This window comes from Phoenix dactylifera, chromosome 5, assembly GCF_051530095.1.
Source record: "Phoenix dactylifera cultivar Ajwa chromosome 5, Ajwa_hap1_PhDact_Kaust_v1.1, whole genome shotgun sequence".
NCBI classification, from domain to species: Eukaryota; Viridiplantae; Streptophyta; class Magnoliopsida; order Arecales; family Arecaceae; genus Phoenix; species Phoenix dactylifera.
This window is the reverse complement of record NC_143194.1, coordinates 27471786-27491872: the sequence shown is the minus strand read 5'-3', so window position 1 is coordinate 27491872 and position 20087 is coordinate 27471786. Positions and strand designations below refer to the sequence as shown.

Genomic DNA, 20087 nt, shown 5'->3' with positions numbered 1-20087 from the left:
CACCAACTATTTTTTTTTTCTTTTTCTTTTTATTGGTTTCCGAGTAACACAGTGGTTTAAGGAAGACTCGTTCTAACGTGAGGCCGTGGGATTTCTTTCTGCAAGCCGCTTGACGGTATCATGAGAGTGAAATCCCAAAGTTCCCACGTATAATAATTACTATAGTAAATTCTTCTAAGCCCATCACTTCCTCGGTCTTTTAGATATCCATGTAGCCATCCTTGCTTGATTGTGCACCTCCCTCCCTTTGATATCAGAGAGAGAGAGAGAGAGAGAGAGAGAGAGAGAGATCCGTTCACTTTTCCTCGCATTGAATCTGTTGCTTAGGCCATTGGCTACTTTTCTGACGCAATGCTACCTGAGCCACACATCCAGTCGTGAATTAATACAAGGTGTAACGTATATCGCACATATGCTCTATTTTAGTAAATATAGCTATATCAAAAATAGATCTAAGATTCAACGTCATCCCTTTTCAAAGCCAAATCAACCATGAATGGAATATCTCAAGAAAAATGATGAAAAAGTATGATGATGATACCGGCTTGCAACATAGTTGCTAGTATGTATTATCACTACAACTATAAAGCGAAGGCTTAACTTTATCCATTTTTAGAAACCAAATCAATCAAGAATGAAACGTCTCTAAAAAAAAAAAAGATGATGATCCAACCAAGAGTGGAACATCAATAGAAGAAAAGGTGGTGCTGATACCAACTGGAGTCAGAGTCGGCCGGAATGCTCTGTTTTGGAGTTCTCCCTATTTTAACCTTATCCCTTCTGAAAGGCCAAATCAACAAAGAATGCATCTCTAGAAAGAAAAATAATTGAACTAAGAACATCTCTAGAATCAACTTGACCTTATCCCTTCTGAAAACTAAATAAACCAAGAAGAGAACATATCCAGAAAAGAGAAATCAACCAAGAATGGAACATCTCTAGAAAAAAAAAGGGATGAATATTAGAATGGAACAGCAACATGATGATGATGATAATGATTCAACCAAAAATGGAACATCTCTAGGAAAAAGTTGATGCTGATGATGATTCATCTTTTCTAAAATGGTACCATCATGCACAAGCAAACTGCTTGTCTAATATGTTTGTAGCATCATAACCAAACAGAAGTATAGAATAATGCCTGTTTGCTTATCTTAGTGGGAGGTGTAGAAAGCTGAACCATATCACACATGGAAAAATGCAGTTGCTGAATTCCTGACCTCTTCACATAGATAACAAACAAATTTTGATTCTTGTATGAATACATGCACTGAGATAACTTACACAAATTCCGCAAATAATGATAAGGACATCAAAATAGCTGAAAAGAAGAAGGGGACATCAGCTTTTCTTCAAGTTCTCGGAAACCTCGGTAAACAGGCTCAGTTTGATTCTGTGGGAGGGCCAGACATCGCACCTCAGTCATATATCTGTCATTGCAAATCAACATGAATAGGGTTCATTAGTTGTGATCATGAAAACAACATTTCAAAATGGAGAGAGGATTCCACTATGGAAGGAAATTAGAAAAAGGCAAGCACCTATGGGTGAGTCATTCATAATCCACTTATAGTTTTCAGATAAAAGTCTATAGCAAAACATTAAGGCATACACCAGCAAGCTGTCTTATTTAAGAAGCCTCATTCTAGAGACATCCCGAGCAAGCACCAGTTAACATGCATAATGCAGTTTAAGAACAAGTGAACCACCCTTTCCAGGGTCTTTGGATTTCCCTTTGGGTAAAACATCTCCCCATTTAAGGTTTCTTTTAAGAGTGTCCATCACAAAAAGTGACAAAATATCTCAATTTAATGTTTCTAAGAGAGAGGGTTTTCAATCCAAGGCATGTTCAAAGTGTACACGGACAGAAGAAAGTTCACTTATGTGGAATCAGAATCGGGATTCTGTTGAAGATGATTCAAGCAATTCAATGTTTATTTTGATTTGGCAAATGAATATACAATAATGAACGGTTTTATACAGTAATAAAAGTATAGTATAATCAGCAGAGTATTAATCTCTAACTTCTAAACTAGAATAGGATGGTGCAGAAACATCAGAGCATAAGAAATATGGTAATTCCAATATCTAAAGAATGTGAATTCATGGGTTGATTTGTTTGTTGACCTTTCAATGTTTTGCATCAATTAAGATTTTCATAACAACATATATAGCATCCTCGTGCTAGATTAGTTGTTGTTAAGAAATGAACTAACCAGTTCAGGTTTGAATGGGTCATTCACACAAGTTCGTGCTTGAAACAGCTGATTCAAGCTCCACCATAGGTTGACTGGGTGAAAATAGGATTGTGCATAAAACTTGGTGCAGCTTAGGACACACCACCACAAATCAGAGCAAGTCAGGGAAATCAAACCTATTTTTCTAAATATGGTAAAGAATAGCCATGCAAATCTATTACAATTATCTGATTAGATATTTCCAACTTGATGGTCATTGATCAAAACTTACAGGGAAATCAAAGGAAGTTGCTTTTAATTCATCAGATTGCTATAGGAACATGCAATAACACGTATTTCGTGTTTAGACAACATGTTATGATGAGGGGAAAATAGCATTGTGTTTTAGGAGATCAGAGCAAGCAGTTCAAGAAACCAACAAGAGCATAGAAGAAACAGTTAAAAACCTCCTCTGTTTAGGTTTGAATCTTTTTCAAGGTGCTACATGGTCAAGGCATTTGTGATGCACATAGCAAAGAAGCATAGAGCTACTCTGCATTTTCCTACTACCCAAAAATTGTATAGCCTTGCGGCCCAGGAATGCCAAGGGAGTGAGAGCTCTATATGTACTCTTTTAAGACCCATTTACTGAAGAGAAGAAATAGCTACATAAATAGGGGATGAAAATGAGCTTGATAGCCTGATAATGCAGTCTGAATCTGACCTAATTTTTTAACAATTGCATCTAACAAATGGTACCATATAGAATACTTGTATGTATGTGAATATCACAAAAAAAAGATAATGGGAAAACCTGTGGACCTTGTTTAGTATGTACAAGTCTGAACCACTATTTTGAAACGCAGCCACTGGCTCAGGCAGTTCCTCTATTGGCCCGCGTAAGGACTGATACATAGGCAGCCCTCATATGCAGGCTAGTCCCCTAGCTGGTGCCTAAGCAGGCTGTCTAGGCTTACAAAACAACAATCGGGTTTGGACTATCCATTGGAGTGAGTCAAATGTTAGGTAGGTGGACCAAGATGTCAAGCAGGCAAACTATAATCCCTATGTATATCTTGTTTGTGCCCAAACATCATAGGTTTTGCTAATTTTTTCAGTTATTACTTCTGACTGTGTATTGATTATTCGTCATTTACTTGAATTATAAGTATGCTTCATTTTTTAAAAAGATCAGTTACTGTCATTATAAAATCAATGGGAAAAGTTTTAGTTTGATATTTTGACACATCAAGTCACACTTGTTATAAATGTACATTTTAATTCATTCATAGTTTTCAAGAATATGACTATGAATGCTCTCCAATTTGTTGATTTTTTAATTACAATGCGCACATGCATCCACCAAACTGCCATCCTTCTGCCTAAGCGTTATGCAGCCCCATGGCTGCCTGAATTCCACAACCATTTCTAGAAACACCAATTAAACCCAAAAAACTAATAATGAGAATATAGCATCCAACTCTTCCCCTTTCCCTATCCAACCTTCAGCACTCCCGAGCAACCGAACCCACTAACTATCCATCCCATCTCACTGCTAACCCTGCATATCCCTTACGTCTCACAAACTCCCTTTATTGAGGGTAAACCCCCTTCCCGGTCCTCCACTCCATTTGCTCTTTATGTAATCAGACCAACCCCACTAGCCCTCCAGTAAAATATACTCAAGCCCTTCTCACTGCCACAAACTCCTCACACCCACACTTCATCATTCAGCTCTTAAGAAGGACAATATGGTTGCAACCATGATGTACTCCAGCTTCAACACATGGTTATGATCCTTTTGACACCCTCTAAGTTGCCATGAGGGACTCAAGCACAACAATCATGACCAACAATCCCAGCCCTGGGCTGCACTTCATATTCCCCTCTGTCACTCTTCAAGCATTACTTGAAACCCTGCCAAGGGTGGAAACAAGCTGAACATAAGCAAGCTCCACTCTGTTCAACTCAGCTTGAAAATATTCAGGGTCAGCTCGAGCTCAGATCAAGCTTGAGCTGACCTAAGAAAGTTAAGCTTAAGCTCGACTTGCACATGATCAAATTTCAGCTCAAAAAGGCCGAGGTGTCTATGGAATGGGCGAAGTGAGAGCGAAAGGCAGAGAGGGATCCTCGGTTAAGAAGAAGTGGAGGGAGATCTGGCAGCGGATGATACAGAGATGGAGAGGGTGATCTGGCAGAGGCATCATCAATAATCCATTGCAATTGTGAGGAGGTGATGTTAGGGAGGCGGCTATGGAAGAGGGGGAGTTCCTCAAGATGTCTTGGTGACGGGATGAGGGATAGGATTGGAGGTGGAGGCAGATGCTGATATGGAAAGAGTGCAATTACAGTTTTTGAGTCGTCTCATGCAAGGCCAATAGATCTAGCCACTGGATCTTGATCTAATGACTATCGAACAGCTAAATTTGTTTAACCATCACGTTAACATAAAACAGCTATCAAACAAATGATAAACATACAAATGTTTATTAACATTACTCACTTAAATTATTATATTATATTTTTAGATATATAAATATTTATATTAATCATAATCATCTCACAATCATCTAGCATTTTCCCAACTATTTGGGGTCGGCACATTACATATATTAATATAAATTAACTTCGAGCTAATGGGAGTAAAAATCGAACAAATAGGGTCCGGCTGGAGCTCAGCTCATTCGCTAACTAAGCAAACCAAGCTCGAGCCGAGTTTTTTAAGCCGAACATGAGCTAGCTTGCAAGCAGCTTGTTCGTTTGCCATCTCAAGCCTAACCATGATCATCGTCACCCCAAACCCGAGTTCCACCTCCTTCTCTATAGCCTTACTGGCCACTTCTTAGAGACCTGTCATGGGCATGGTTGCTCCCTACCCTAACCTCTTCAATTAATATCCCTACAACTCACCACACCTCCCTAAACCCTAATCCTTCTCTCCACCAATCACCAAAATATTCCCCCACCTAGCAACCACCCTGCGCTACCTCATTGTTATCCACCCTCACCCTTTACCCTTGCCTAGTCCTAGTCCGGCTTGAACTGAACCAAAATAAACGAATATTTAATAGGATATGGATCCTATTCAAATTCTTTCTGGCTCACCGATTTAACCAAATCTAAGTCCTATACAGTACTTCCTATCCATGGAAGCCCTGCTAAAATCTCGACACTTACCATCCCTAAATATAACAAATAAAAGCCATAAATAGGCAACAAAAATAGCTCATTGTTAGGGAAAAATGAATCTTTCTAAAAGAAGAGTTGGAGCAGGGAAGTTTAGATAAACAAGAAATAATAAAATATCATTTAAACATGAATGCAATCGAAACTCCAACTGGCTGATGTTGAATTGTGTTGTTTGCTAAATATATTTGTTAATGTTTCAGCCACATTGTGTTCAAAGTTCAAACCAGAAATAAAGGTAAGGCATTAAAATAAAAACAATAATTTAAGAGATAAATGAACTGCTCTAGTTCATGAAGACAAAGAGCAGTATAGATATTACAAAAATATATAAGATAATTCCAGCATTAGAAAAGAAAATATGGGACACCTACATATGCATAAGAATTCAATTTAAAGACTGAACTATCATAATTTATAATCCTTGAAAGATAGATTCCTTGGTCTGCAGCATGAATTAGGCACAAACATGTGTATGATATCAGAAGAAACTAACCTGTTTGCCAAACTAGTGATTTTGTCCCGAATTCCTTGTTTTACAACTGTGGTGTGCTCTAGGGACAATGCCCCCCCAAAAATTAAGGAAGCCCCAGCTGTTGTAGTTCCCATATTATGTGCAAGCACAGACATAGCCCACTCTCGAAGAATCACAAGGACTGATCGTAGAAGACGCAGTCTCAGATTTGGTGAAGGTAGAATTGCTCCATTTGATAACAATTGGTCATAAATGCTCAATACAGGCTCAGGTGCACCTCTACAGGCAGCAAGAAGAGCTCTTGCGACATCCTCATCTCCAACTAATTCGACTCCTGAAGTCAAACGTTCCTGCCAAAGACAATTATTTAATATACAGAAGCAGGAAACAGGTCTCTGTAGTGTTATTCCATGTGCCTTCTAATATTAATTTCAATCAAATAGCACCATCACATGCACAGCACACAAGCAGCAAGGGACAAGTCTCAGTAGTACTAGTCCATGTGTCATGATGGCAATCTATAACACCATCACACGCACTAAAAACAAGCAGCCAAAACACAATATACAAAATCATAGTCAAGATGGAAGCATAGACAATTTTTACCAGAGCAGCCTTCTCAAGATGAAGACATAATGTATCTAAAGGTAAGCAAGCTCCATCTCCAGGATAAAGATTTGACCCCACCCTCTTGAGCACAGAACATGCTTCTGCAACTCCACCTCTTGAAAGGGCTTGATCGAGAAGCCTAGCCCAGGTTTCTCGAACGATCTTGCTATCAGCATCTCCAGAATAGTTTGCAAAGTTGAGCATTTCCAAGCATATCTGAGCACAATAAATCATGTGAGGCAGCTTACAATCATTATAGACAAAGAAGAGAGAAGGAAAAAAAAGAACGCTTAAAGGTAACAAAGATGAAATGTTTGGGCGTGAGTACCAGAATAACATAAAGAAGTGCCTAATGTCACAAAATAGTCAGAAAAAGTTCTCCATGTGAAGTTATTAAACAAAAGACAGCATGTACAGTATTATAACTTAATGAAATTCTTATAATTCACAATAAGTTTATGTTCGTATTGAATCTAAATATATTATATAGATTTAGGTACAAAAAAATATTTTTTCTCATGGCAGGTGGAAAGGAGGTCACACAACGAAAGTTCAAACTATAAGTGAAAACACTGAATCAACTAGAGGATCTGAAACATTAAAGTGCCGACTCTATAAGTAAAAGTTAAGTCGATTAGAAAAATTTTAAGGTGCACCGTACAATATACCAAGTTCACAACCTAAAGTCAGATTCCACAATTTGAATAACATTGAATCAACCGTCGACGAAGCAAGTTCATTCTTTAACATGCAGGCCATAATCTGATGACTTGTTTCCAACAGGGTCACAAAAGACAGATACCATCAGCATCATTTTTTTGTAGTAAATTGAAGGCATGAGTGGAAAGGGAAGCTACATTAGAAGTTTTGCTTTATCCATCCATTAGGCTCTTTGTATCTTTATCAGTTCAGGTGTAACCTTCCTAGAGGGGATTATTATTGTCATTGGAAAGTCATTAAGCTATTCGACAATTCCCAAGGTATCTTGAAGTGCTTAGATTGATCATATTGTATTAATATAAGGTTAAACTTTCACTCATATAAAAAAGAAAAATATGCCCTTTTGAGAGTAATAGATTGTGCTGATATTTCTCAACTCGAAGATGTGAAAAGCACTATGCAGGGGGATTAAATATCGTAGACGGAGTAATAGTATGATTCAACATCCAGTATTCTGCATCTGCCATCATGATTGTACGTAAGATCAGAAGTAGATCTTTTTGCCTTGAGTATCAAAAAATTTTCTCTTTGCCTTGAGTATCAAAAATTTTAGAATACCAGAACGACAACTGTTAACAAGATGCAAGAGTCTACCAAAAACTGTAATTAATAATATAAAGCAAAGTGTAATCACTTTGATTCCAATCTTAGCCTTTAATTTACAATGTTCATGACGCATACAATCAGTTTTCAAGACAGAATGATGTTGATGGAACACATCTAGGAAGATTTTGTATAGACTATAAGCTAGCAAAGAGGTATAATGGATGGTCCAAAACCCATATTCAAATTAAACCTTGATCAAGGTACGTACTAGCAACATTAAAGAGGTGTAGTGCAAGGTCATCATGGGAACTACTTACAAGAGGTATGTTCTGAGCTGCAAGGAGCCCTATGGATTACATTCATCCTTTCAACTTGTCAAACACAAATTGCAACCTAACTTTTGTAATGAAATTAAATAAGCATTATACTAATTAGAGCAAATTGCAATATTCATCTACGCATAATGGTAACAAACAAATGTAATAGAGATTTCAAACATGAACACACAAATACGAAAATTAAATTGGAGTGAACCTCCAAGCATGTGTTTGTATAATGCATGTGCCTGAGTGAGAGTGTATCCATGTTTGAGCATCTAAGCATGCAAATACATACAGTATGACCTTGGACTGAGGGCTTACAATATCATGCTTTGCAAGAGTTGTCCATAGTCATAACATCAAGCAAGTGATGCAATATGGTGTTTCATGAACGAAAACATGTATATTTTTTCCAAGGCAAATAGTCATATTGAGTTATTTTGAAATCCAACTATGTTAATGACACCATAACTGTTAAGACATCTTTGTCCTAGCCTGCTTATAATTGTAGATAAACATTAGCGTCCAAGGACTGCACCCCCCAACAATAACTGCTGTGCATGCACATATATACCCTTAGTTTAAGTCTGCATGTATGATTTCTTTTTGACTGAATGTGTTCTAGCAAAATTAAAATCTGGTTCTAATATATTTTCACTGCATAGTACATATGTTCTCTTAGGTCTTTGAAATATAGTGGCATGCCATACACATGTCTGTGCTGCTATTAGCAGTTCTCTAAGTGCATTTCAGTTGAAAATGTTACAGTTCAAGGCAGACCCAAAACTTTCAAGGCAAGGTGGAACGTCATTTTCAGATTTGCACTGAATGTATAGCGATATGGCATATCAAACTTCAAAGAAAATATCTCCATTCAGAAATCAAGAACTGACTCAAATTCCACGCAAAGCAAATGTGAAGTGCATATGGACATCAATGGCAAAGATGAGACAAATTGCATGAGTTGGGGCATGAAACATTATTTTTTACAGCATTTTTTTGATATAGCTGAAACCATCAGTGATGATGATCTCTAAAAAATAAAATAAGTATCCTTAATTCCTTATGCAATATTTGATATAAAAATGGCAGGATAATAAAATCTTTAAAATGAAAAGGCAGACCTCCCAAAGCTTAAATGGAACAGCATATTCATTGTATAGCTGAGTAATGCTCTTCAGGTTCAGCGCTAACTCTTTCGCCTTGTCTTTAGCTGACTTTAAAATTTCAGCATCACCTGCTTGGTTACTTTGCAGAGAGGGGTCATTTGAAAGAGCTTCATTAGTGCCCATTAAGTTTTCTGACCTTGATGCTATCAACTCCAGCTCCTTTTTTATTTTCATTTGGAATTGAAGAACTGCAAGTTTTGCTTCAAGCATATCCAGCAAACCATCATCAACAGTATTTGTGGTTGAACCGACAGGACCAACACTAGTCGCACTTTTTGCCTGCAGAACTGCATTGCTAAGATATTGATGCCTGGCTTCACCAAGAAAGCATGTGTTATAACTGATCGTAAATCATCCATTTAGGCTAAAAATGGATTATTATAAGTTCAGGAATCATCTTAAAACCTTAAGGAGGACAAAACAAGTGGAAATCATTGTTCACATACCTCTGCTCCAAAGTGGGAGCATCCTCTGCTTCAGTGCATTGCCTTTCTGCCAATCTATATAGAACATGAGCAGCAAGGAAATGCTGCCGCTTCAAGACATAATACCTGGCTAGAAGGTCAAGATACTTAGTGTGACTAGAAGGAATAGGTGAATCAAAATCACCTATCGGAGTAGTTGATGTTACTCCAGCAACAGCCCGGACCTAAACAGAAATGAAATAAGAAATAAACACAACACACATCCAAGTCAGTAGACCCTGCTGCACAGGCAAATAGATTTCAATTTCATGAAGTGCCAATAGAATGTTTTCTCTGATTAAAAACCTGAAATATCTAAGTCACCATCACTAAGCAAAAATTTCCAAATGGCCATTATGATTAACCTTTCCACTAGCAAGAATTTGTAAAGGTTTCACATTTTTAGCCAGTTCCGTTGCATCAAGTTCCATCCCAGCGATTGGGAGTTTCCTTCCTGCCAGACCTAAAATCATCTAATCTTTCCCATTATTCCAAATTTCCAACTAATGGATCGATGTAAAGAGAAACCCAAGCATATAACAAGCTCAAACTGCTGTTTGAACTTTGAACAAATTTCCCTAGAAAAAGAAGAATTTTAGATATGGGAAATACAGATTTAAAAAAAGCCTGTAAAGGCACATAGTTCATATAGTGAAATCTCCAGGTGCATGATCAACCTTGAACGGCAGGGGGAATAGCAAAGTTGAGTCATATTAGGGAAAGTGTAATAGTCTCTTGTAGTTCAACATCCATTAGAATAAATACATATTCAATGTGCTCTCAGATGTATTATTTGGTCTATAAGTTTGTGCATTGAGTGCCTACATAAAGATTTTGCATGGTCTTTTTAAAGTCTTATAGGTTGTGAACCATTTGTAATGGTTTGACCATTTGGCCTTATGCCTCGTCTAACTTGCATTGACTTTGATAGCTCCCCCAGTTTCAAATTTATATCAGTGCATATATAATTGGAAAAAACAAATCTAGCAAAAGCCTTTAGAACTCATTGAACTTCAAGCAGAACAAACCTCTTGCAGTGGCTTACGGCCAGCACTCTGCAGAAAGGACACCAAATCTGAACCTCCATACTCCAATAATTCATTTTCAAGTCCGAGTTCAATCATTGTCCTGTATAAATGTTCATGAAAGGCCGTGTCAGGCCACTGGACACTTAGCTGAATAATTTGTCTTATGTATCTGTTCCGAGAAGCCTGATCAAGGACGGATCCTGCACCAGGAAGTCTGACAGAATTGCCAAAGTCCCTCTGCATCCCACTTTGTCCAACACCCTTCAAAGAACGAAGGGCATTCATAATTATTTCATAGCACTGTTCACGTTCAGCAAGGGCACTATCATGGGTTCTCGGATCAATTCTGCCATCAACTACAAGACCCCTGGAGTAAAGTGTTTGAGCTTTTTGCAGTGGTAAGCGTACTACAGCTTCATAAAACCTGCAGTATGCAAAGAGCCACTGTTAGTTTTCAAATATTACTCTTCAGAACCGAGAAATAAGATCATTAGATTCTATCAGAAATTTTATAACATCAAAAAGAGAGCATTAACCTTAAGTCTTCAAATCGTTTGCATATGGTGCTCAAATCTGCAGACTCTGGAATTTTACTTAAGAGGTTGAAAGCATCTCTAGCAAGATTTTCCCTCTCATCAGCTTTCATAGTGACAGCAGCTCTCTCAAGACACTCTACTGCTAGGAAATATTTGTAGTCAGACTCATTGAAGTAACTTGGACAACCCTCCCTTAGTTTCATACTGATCTCCTCTACTGTGCCTCTGCCATCTGGACCAACGTAGTACTGGGACAATTGAAAAGATCATAACAAAATTAGCTCAAATAATAACATCCGATAGTAAGCATACCAAGGTTTTCGATACCGGTATTGTGTTGGTACGGTCCAGTTCCTGGTACCAATACTCAATATTAGGACCTTACCAAGTATCAGATCCCTCTACTGGTACAAGCCAGTATGCCCAGTATGGTCCAGTATCAAAATCCTTGAAGCATACAACTAACAGTGAGAACTCAAGCAGCATCAGGCCATAAATGCCAGGAAATATAGCATGACATACCCTTGTATACAATTATAATCTACAACAGTAGGTAAGAAGACACAACAAAACATAATGCACATAGCATCTAGAAGTCATAAGTTTAATCATATTCACCTCCATAAGACCAGCAATAAGTCGCATGGCAAGATGATCGCCCTCCTCAGAACATACCAACTGATTGAATGTCAACTGAATCAATTTCTGGCGTAGAGTGCTATCTAAACCCTGAACCAAGCGAGTGACATGATGATGGGAAATAAGTTGAAGCAAGAAAAGTGCTTCGCTAGATCTTCGGAGTAACCGCCTAAGACATTCCATTGCTCTCACCTGTATAATGTATCTCAAAGTTAGCTAACCAAACGGAACCCAAATTTATGCCGGGTCTACATAGTTATTGCTTACCTCCATGGCAGCTAGTTCTGCCGAAGTGTAAAGAAGTCGTTGTCTTTTATTTGATGCAAAACCATCTCCTGCATCAGCATTTTCGGTTTGTGTCGCAAATAAATTTCTTCCTTTATTATGACTACCTGCTCCCACATCTACACCAGTTCCATAGAGAATAGAACCAGCATAATCACCTAGACCAGCAACATAACCATAAAGCCCCCGTCTCTTGTTTCTTCTGGACCTTAAAAATTGTTCTAAGGAGCGAATCTTGGCCTCAAGGACTTTCATTGCTGCAGCAGAGAGCCTGCAAACAACCACCCCGTCTTCAAATCGACCATCAGAGCCCAGTTCCCCTCGAACTACCATCACAGGCAGTTCCCATATAGGAAATAGCAACCTAGATGAGCACAAACAAAGTCCTTCATGTGCACCAGAAAATACAGGTTCAGCCTCTTGAACAACCTGCCCCATGCTAAAGCCTCCACCTGGAGTTTTGGCACTCGACAGAGCAGTAGTACCATCAAGTTGTGGCATTCCAACAATTCCTGGATCCTCAAATGCTTCAGCTGCTTTCTCAACAACGGTGTTGCTTATAAGATTTTCTTCAGCATATACTAACTTTGCCGCCAGCATTAAACACATAGCTGCAGCCTCTCCAGCTCCAAAACGATTGAAAAAATCTTCTATTTGTTGTCTCGGTGTATTGGACTCAAATAACCTTCTCAAGATGTCCACTGGCCTGTTAAAAACTACCTCCATCAGACCCATGGAGCTAAACACAACAAGCCTCCTCCTAGGTAAGATATGTTGCGTTGGCAAATCTCCTCTAGCCCAAAGTTTTCCAGAAGCCTTTTCAGATGATTCTCTCAAACCTGCAAAAGCTTCTGCATCAGAGTACAAGGATTGCACCGTGACTGCAGTATCTGGCAGCGGCAAAACATCAGCAACACAGAGCATTCGGCCTTCAACAGGCAAAGATGATACTATTTCCCGTAACGCACGAGAGCTTCTTGCAGCCATTCCAAAGTTACTGGAAATAGATGATTGCATACTTGAATCCCTGGTTACAATCAGAATAGAGGAGATAGCTGAGGCTGATGAATCTGAAAGTACAAGAGTTCCTGCAGAACAAAAACCTGTTTCCACCTTCAAAGACAGATCTTCAGGCTGAGTTCTACCAGCACCTAAGGGAGGTGAAGGCCTGGTTGCAACAACTTTTAAGCAGGATGGCCTTTGAAGAGCATTAAGTCCAGTTAAACCACCAACAGAAGAATTATTTCCACCTGATGAAGAAGTTGAAAGGTACAGTCTCCGGCCATCGGACAAAACAGCAACCATGTGGAGCCATTTTGATTCCACAGTGCATAATGGTGCAATGCAAACTATTGACGGTTTTGCTGCCCGTGCAACTGCTCTTGATCCAGCAGATCGTCTACCCCCATACTGTGTCTCACGGGGATCAATCAAGTTTTTCTCTTCAGCAGTTTTCTTGAGTGGACCATCACCATTTACACCTAGATCAAACACTTGTAGTTTTGAGCCTTCAGTTCGTGCATAAATGATGTGCCTTTCATTATCAACAACCATGTCAACAATTGGATCAACAGCTCCAAATTTAAGGGCATTTGGCAAGACCCACCTGAATACCAAAGCAAAATTTGTACATACTAAGTGATGCAATAATAAGTAGCAGCAGCAGGTTTTCATAGTGCTCATATGTTGTACTGACATGCATACCTCGAAATAATACTGCCCAAACCTGTGGTGAGGCAAACCTTACGACAACGCTTACGCCAGCCTGAGCCAGTTGTGTACTGGATTTCATAAATGTGTCCATCACGGCCAGCCAGGAAAATTTGACCTTTATCCGTACATGCAATGCATGTCATAGTGACTCCATCTGATGGTATTGTATACTCAGGTAAAGGTTGTAAGGAAAGCTCAGCATACGGATCTGTTCCATCCCCACTAGCAGTGCAGCACACTCCAATGAGAATCAACTAAGACCATCCAAACAAATTAACAAACAACAACATCCATAATAAGTATCATAAGCAGGAAAAGATCACACATAATGTCAGAACTCAGAATATATGAAAGAGTTAGTTAAAAGCATGAAGTTTCTTGAAGACTTCAACCGCAGATTTTAACCTTTTTACATCAGTTACGTAGTCCTTTATTTTGAGTTTTAGTGCTTTCCACTGTGTGATGGAGACTAGATGATCAAATCTTAAGTCTGGAGCATGATAAGTCCATGATGTTGCAACTTAGGTAATCTACAACATCGTTTGCTTAAATTGTGTACCCTCTAGAAGGTCCAGCAAATGGAAGAAAAGATGGGACAAGATAGAGAAAGAGATGAATAGACATCATTTCTCGCTTCGGCATCTGTATGCCCCAAGGTTCGCTACAGGTACCAGTTATCGTACTGGTACCGTGCCAGTATGGTATGGTGTAGCCCCCATTTCGACATAAGGTAGGGAGAAACTTTTCTCACACCCAACAATAGTATCACCTGAATTCGGGTGGTCAGTACAACACAAAACTAGGTAGAACCTCGTTACAATACCAATACCTTACCAATATGGTACAGTACACCCGATACGGGTTAAAAAGATGAACCATGGTATGCCACACTTCACCTGCTAGTTCCCTACAATACACAAGTGGACTAGTAACCAGGAAGGAAAATCTGTAGGAACAATTTTAAAAAGATATTTGATTAAAAAACTTAATACATTGTAGTTATATAACCACTGGAAATCGTAATGGAGCCAATGACCTTACAAAAATGTCCTTAGGGCATCCTAAATTTTTTTCCTTGTACATAGACAGATTTTAAAAGCGAGATGTATGGATGATTAAGATTACAAATGTGACCTACAATGTTCTAGATGACTTTTCATTCTAAGATTGAAAATTTAACTTCTAAAGCTAAAATCTATAAAATTATTAATATATTATTTAGCGACTAGTGAAAAAGTACGGGAGAAGAAACAACAAGAACAATAGCAACAAGAACAATAGCAACAAGAACAACAGCAACAAAATTGAAAAAAAAAAATCATTGACCTATTCATAAATTCAAGAAAAAAAAACACTTATGAGTAACAAGTGAACAATTTATAAAACCTATATCACATTAAAAATTCTAATTCAATTGTTCAGGAACGGCTCAAAGAATCATCAAACCAATACAAAAGTTGAATAATCAGGCAGAAACTGTATCTATGAAAATGAAGTACATTATCAACAGCTCAGAATTAGCACCAGTATATGATGAAGTGTAGTGAAGTGTTGCAAGACACCAACCATGAGGAAAATAATACTACTCATGACCTCAAGTTCATGCCATAGAGCACCAACAGAGGAGAGAATTAAGGAAGATCTGGAAGTGATGAAAAGAAATCTGAGGACATATACTATTTAAAGAACTAGCCATTGTTTAAAATGGGACGAGGTGCATCTATGTATTTTACTTCATGCAATAAATATCTCACTATTTACATATTCGTATTCTATGGTCGGACCATCCTATCGGACATTACATAATATCTGGTACACGATCAGGAAATACCTTATATCCCAAACAATCAATATTGAATCCACAAAATATACAAATAATCAGTGACGGTCATTGTATGTGGTGGATATCTTGAACGTGAATAATGGGAATATAAGGTTAGTGACGTAGATATGAAGGAGCAGAACATAAAGGACTTGCTATGTTAACTTTAGCCCAACCTATGTTGAAAATCAAATCATTTCAGCAATTTATAGTGTGTTGGGTCAACATAGATATTTATTGGAAAATTCCAGTTCAATAGAGCAGTAGAACGTTGATGATACTATTAATGTGTTTTTACAATGCTACTTGGAACATAAATTAGGGTTGCTAACAAGAGATAGAGAATTAGTGTAGTTCAATCAAAAACAATTATAACAACACCATCTCTACCTCGACAGGAGTTGCTAGCACCAAAAGATATTGGATTGCTTCAACAAAAATTCCAGGCTTTGATTTAGCAAGGCCAACAGCACAAATTGCTTGCTCCTCCGCACTATAGTCAGGGCATTGTCCATCCCTATTCATAGAGCAAACTCTTGAAATATTAGATTCCTGGCTTATACTAAGCATCAAAGCAAAAACAGCAAGTAAGAAGGACACAGCACGAAGAAAATGTTGTTGCAAAGGATCATGGAGTTTTCTCTATCTAATCTAAAACCTTTACAAATTATATGTCAAACAGGGATGACAGTAATGGCTACCAAAAAGGTATAGGAAAGTAAATGAAAAATGTAAAACTGCAGCATTTTTCTGATATTTTGTATTACTGGAACTTAATGAAACATTACTAGGGCAATCCTAAGTTTCCTAACTGAAGTAAATAAAAAAAGTGTAGAAAAGCATGTCACTTTTAAATATATGCACATGTCATTTAATCTGGACTTTAGTTTGACAGATAGAAAAGGAGAGTAGTTCAAAACAAAGTTGGGCTAGCATCCTACAACGTTACCACTTATCAAAGCGCCAAAGAAACAAAGAATTGTCAACCGATGCCCAAGCTCGGTGTATCTCAGGAAAAAATCCACAAAGTGCCGTTCCTTCTCCACCGGCTGCATTATATCTCTCAATTAGCATAGGAGGTAACTCCCGAGTCTCCACAACTTCAACCAAAGGAGGCCACTGCAGCACAAGCACTCATTACTAAAGGAAGAGAACATAAATAGAAAGAAGAGTATCGTTAAAAATATTAGTAGGAAAAAAAAAAGTTGACAGAAATATATCAGATCTACAAGAATGGTGAGAAAGGAAACTTTGCTACTCATATAATATGAAATGATCGTTTTGAAATTTAAGTGATCAGATCAAGTCACACAAAAACTATTGAAACAAAAACACAAACTAGAAATTAGAAGTTTCTAAGAAAGATGAAGTAGTCAAAAATACAAATCAGAAAAACAAGAGATTGTGGTGGTGATTTAGTTTTATTATGTATGGTACATGTTGATGGAAACCCAGAATTATTAAGCTAGAAGTTGTCGTTTATAATTACAGAAGTTCATTTACTCTTCCTTCCAGGCTTTTGTTTTCCTGCCCTTTTGCTTTTCTGAAAGGATCAAAAAGGCATCATATAGGTTGAAACAAATAAGAAGACAGCGGAAGCATACTTTTAATTCTGGCAAATTGCAAGATCAAATCCCATAACAAACCTCAAGACAAGCAAAAGTGCCAATCAAGCAGGGCAAAAACTAAATTTAAGGTCAAAAAGGCAAAATCAAACAAAAGCGGGTAAAAAGCATGCAAACAAAACCTTCCAACAAGGGGGCAAGGGTTATTGCATGGAGTTAGATCCGCAATCCAGACTCAAAAAGCTTCTAGTCGCTAAAATGGCAACACCTTGAGAGCACCTCAATTATGCAAGTCACTTTGCAGCCAGGGCCGGCCCGAGCCCTAGGCGACTGAGGCGGTCGCCTAAGGCCTCGGGCCAATGGAAGACCTCCGGGAGCAGAAGCTGGCTACGAGTCTTCCCCCTTGATGGAAGGGAGGTGGAGGGTTTCCTGGCCTGCAGAGGGGCAACTGGGGAAGTTGGGGACAGTAGTTTTGTTTTGGGTGGAGAGAGAGAGAGAGAGGAGGGATTTGGTTGGCTTGATACACGCCTGAAGCCACTCTTATCTTTCATCCCTTCTCTTTTTTGGTTTTGGTCTTGGTTTTCCTTCCCTCACAAGTCATTACTCCTGATCCAGCTGGGCCATCAGGAAGAAAGATAGGGGGATTGGAGATGGACTTCTTGGAGGGTGGAGATTCTTTTAATTTTCTCCTCTCGGTTTCTTCTCCCCTCTTGGGTGGTAGAGAGAGAAAAGGAGGGAGGGGGTTGAATGGCTGCTGTGCCGTGATGTTGCAGTTGCAGCTTCGGTGCTCACTTGAAGGGGGAGATGGGTCCTTAGCAAAAGAAAAGGAGGGTAGAGAAAGAGAAGGAGGGAGGGGGGGTTGAATGGCTGCTGTGCCGTGATGTTGCAGTGGCTGCTTGGGTACTCACTTGAAGGGGAGATGGTGGGATGGGACTTTTATTAATTAGATAGAGTGAATTTTTCATAATGACCCTACTTTCTCTTACAGAGAGGTTCCTTTCTGGACAAATTCTTTGACCATGAGGCGCCATGGGATGACCTTTTCCTATTCTGCTCTTGCTTCACAGGGTAAACAGTATTGCCAAGAACAGTTTCATGGGCCTTTTTTTTTAAGTATTTTTTTTTAATATTTTCATTCAAAAATTATATTAAACTGAAGAGACTTTTTGTCTACCTTTATTAGATTCATGCATCTTTGTTGAAATAGTGTACTTGACAGCAATCTATTTCCATAACATTTTTTTAGATATTTTATATTTATTAAAAAAAATTATTATTTAAAAAAAAGAGGCCTCATTTACTGAATTCGCCTTAGGCCCTCAAATGTATTGGGCCGCCCCTGTTTGCAGCCACAGAATCCAACAACTTGCTTTAGACATATTACCTGTGAAACCGTTTCTGTAAATATCCTTCTTGCAAAGCCCATATTGGAATTACCTCAACTCAATAACAATAATGGTGATAATCAGATGTATAAGCCATTTGAAATTACCTCCATGATATCGTTATTTTCTCCTTTTGATGTTTTATTTTTTTATTTGTATCATCTCGACACACGTAAGCATCAATATTTATTCACAAATAAAAAATGAAAAAAAAAAATTGGTGGAATTCATTAAATACCTCCTTGAGATGGGAGGACTAGGGGTGGCTTTTCTTTTCTTGATGTTTTCCCCCGATTTTGCATCAGTTCATCGTATGTAAAAATCAGTATTTATTCAAAAGGATCAAATTTCGAGTTAAAAAAAAAAAATTCGAATGCCCAAGATTATGAGTGGAGCAGAGGCAGCTTTTCTTTTCCTGATGGTCCCCCCCGAGATTTGCATGAGGCAATTACGACTCGGCATTAACATTTTTGGGGGAAAAAGAACAAAGATGGAATAAAAAACAAGAAACCTTTAGAATGCACAAGATTGCCTCTTCTGGGATGGGAGGAGCAGGATGGATTTTCTTTTCTTGATGGTCATTTTTTCCCCTCAATTCGTATCAGTTCACTAAAATTTGTTCAAAAAGATCAAAAATTCGTGAAAACAAGAACTTCTAGAATGCACAGGACTACCTCTTTCGGATGGGAGGAGTAGGGGTGGCTCGCGTACCGCGAGGCCTCAAGAGCCTCTTCCAGGTCGAGCTGCGCGGCGACGTCCTTGCCGATGCGCTCGCTCACGAGAAGGCCGGCGGAGGCCACGTCCGGGCCGATGACCTCGTCCTCCCACGCCATCTGATCTCCTTATATTTGCCAAGAAAGAGAACAGACGAGGGCGGGAGGACGAAACCCTAGAAATCCAAGAGCTATAGAATTCGGGGGCGATCTCTGGGAACGAAGCCCTCCGCCGCAGCAGAGAGGGGGAGGAGAGAAGGGGGAAAAAGAATTGGCGGTGGGATTTGAGGAGAGGCGGGTAGAGGGCTTTAGGGAGGGTTTTCTCCGGTTTTGGAGGCGGGTTTGGAGCTTATATAGCTGCGTTTAAAATTAAGCAAGATGGTTATTTGCCCGAAACCATGTCCGAAAGGAAATAATTATAGTGATAACTAGCCGTCAAAGATTATGACCAGCCGTCGTCAAAGATTATGACCAGCCGTCAACTTACGTGGTATGGTGATGACTAGCCTAATCATGATTATTTTATCAGAAAATTAAAAAAAAAAAAATCTGGTGATGACTAGCCGTTGTGATAGAAAATGATTGGTTAGGACTGTGAAATTGCGGTGTTATTTAGCAAAATTTTTGTTCAAAGTTACAATATTATTTTTGAATTAATACATCTATATGTATTTACAGATTTTAAGTTATAAAACAGATTAAATAATGATAATTATTCTTATTAAATAAAAATAA

The 20087-nt window shown here is 38.6% G+C and overlaps 1 protein-coding gene across 2 annotated transcripts; it reads right to left on the bottom strand.

The window, feature by feature from the left end:
* Nucleotides 1–1130: 1130 nt before the first annotated feature.
* Nucleotides 1131–19789, bottom strand: LOC103695898 (nuclear pore complex protein NUP155). 2 transcript variants are annotated; one of them, XM_008777348.5, is made up of 13 exons: nucleotides 19314–19789; nucleotides 16639–16808; nucleotides 16080–16206; nucleotides 13859–14121; nucleotides 12137–13760; nucleotides 11849–12061; nucleotides 11231–11478; nucleotides 10695–11118; nucleotides 9649–9851; nucleotides 9158–9512; nucleotides 6445–6663; nucleotides 5860–6188; nucleotides 1131–1430 (listed from the first exon to the last, which is right to left on the bottom strand). In XM_008777348.5, the coding sequence occupies exons 1-13, from the start codon at nucleotides 19470–19472 to the stop codon at nucleotides 1313–1315; spliced, it is 4452 nt and encodes a 1483-aa protein (XP_008775570.4). In that variant the 5' UTR covers nucleotides 19473–19789; the 3' UTR covers nucleotides 1131–1312. The 2 variants fall into 2 exon arrangements, with proteins under 2 accessions (XP_008775570.4, XP_088578237.2); XM_088722111.2 differs by lacking the exon at nucleotides 19314–19789 and adding an exon at nucleotides 17437–17558 and having other exon boundaries at nucleotides 1205–1430.
* Between the last annotated feature and the right edge of the window lie 298 nt (nucleotides 19790–20087).

Excerpts from the sequence above, each read along its gene's own strand:
- LOC103695898 (XM_008777348.5), bottom strand. The coding sequence starts at position 19,472 with ATGGCGTGGGAGGACGAGGTCATCGGCCCGGACGTGGCCTCCGCCGGC. Across the intron at positions 12,062-12,136 it reads CAGAACTAGCTGCCATGGAG|GTGAGAGCAATGGAATGTCT; the intron begins GTAAGCAATAAC and ends TACATTATACAG. Across the intron at positions 9,852-10,694 it reads GCCGTAAGCCACTGCAAGAG|GTCCGGGCTGTTGCTGGAGT; the intron begins GTTTGTTCTGCT and ends ATTTCTGTTTAG.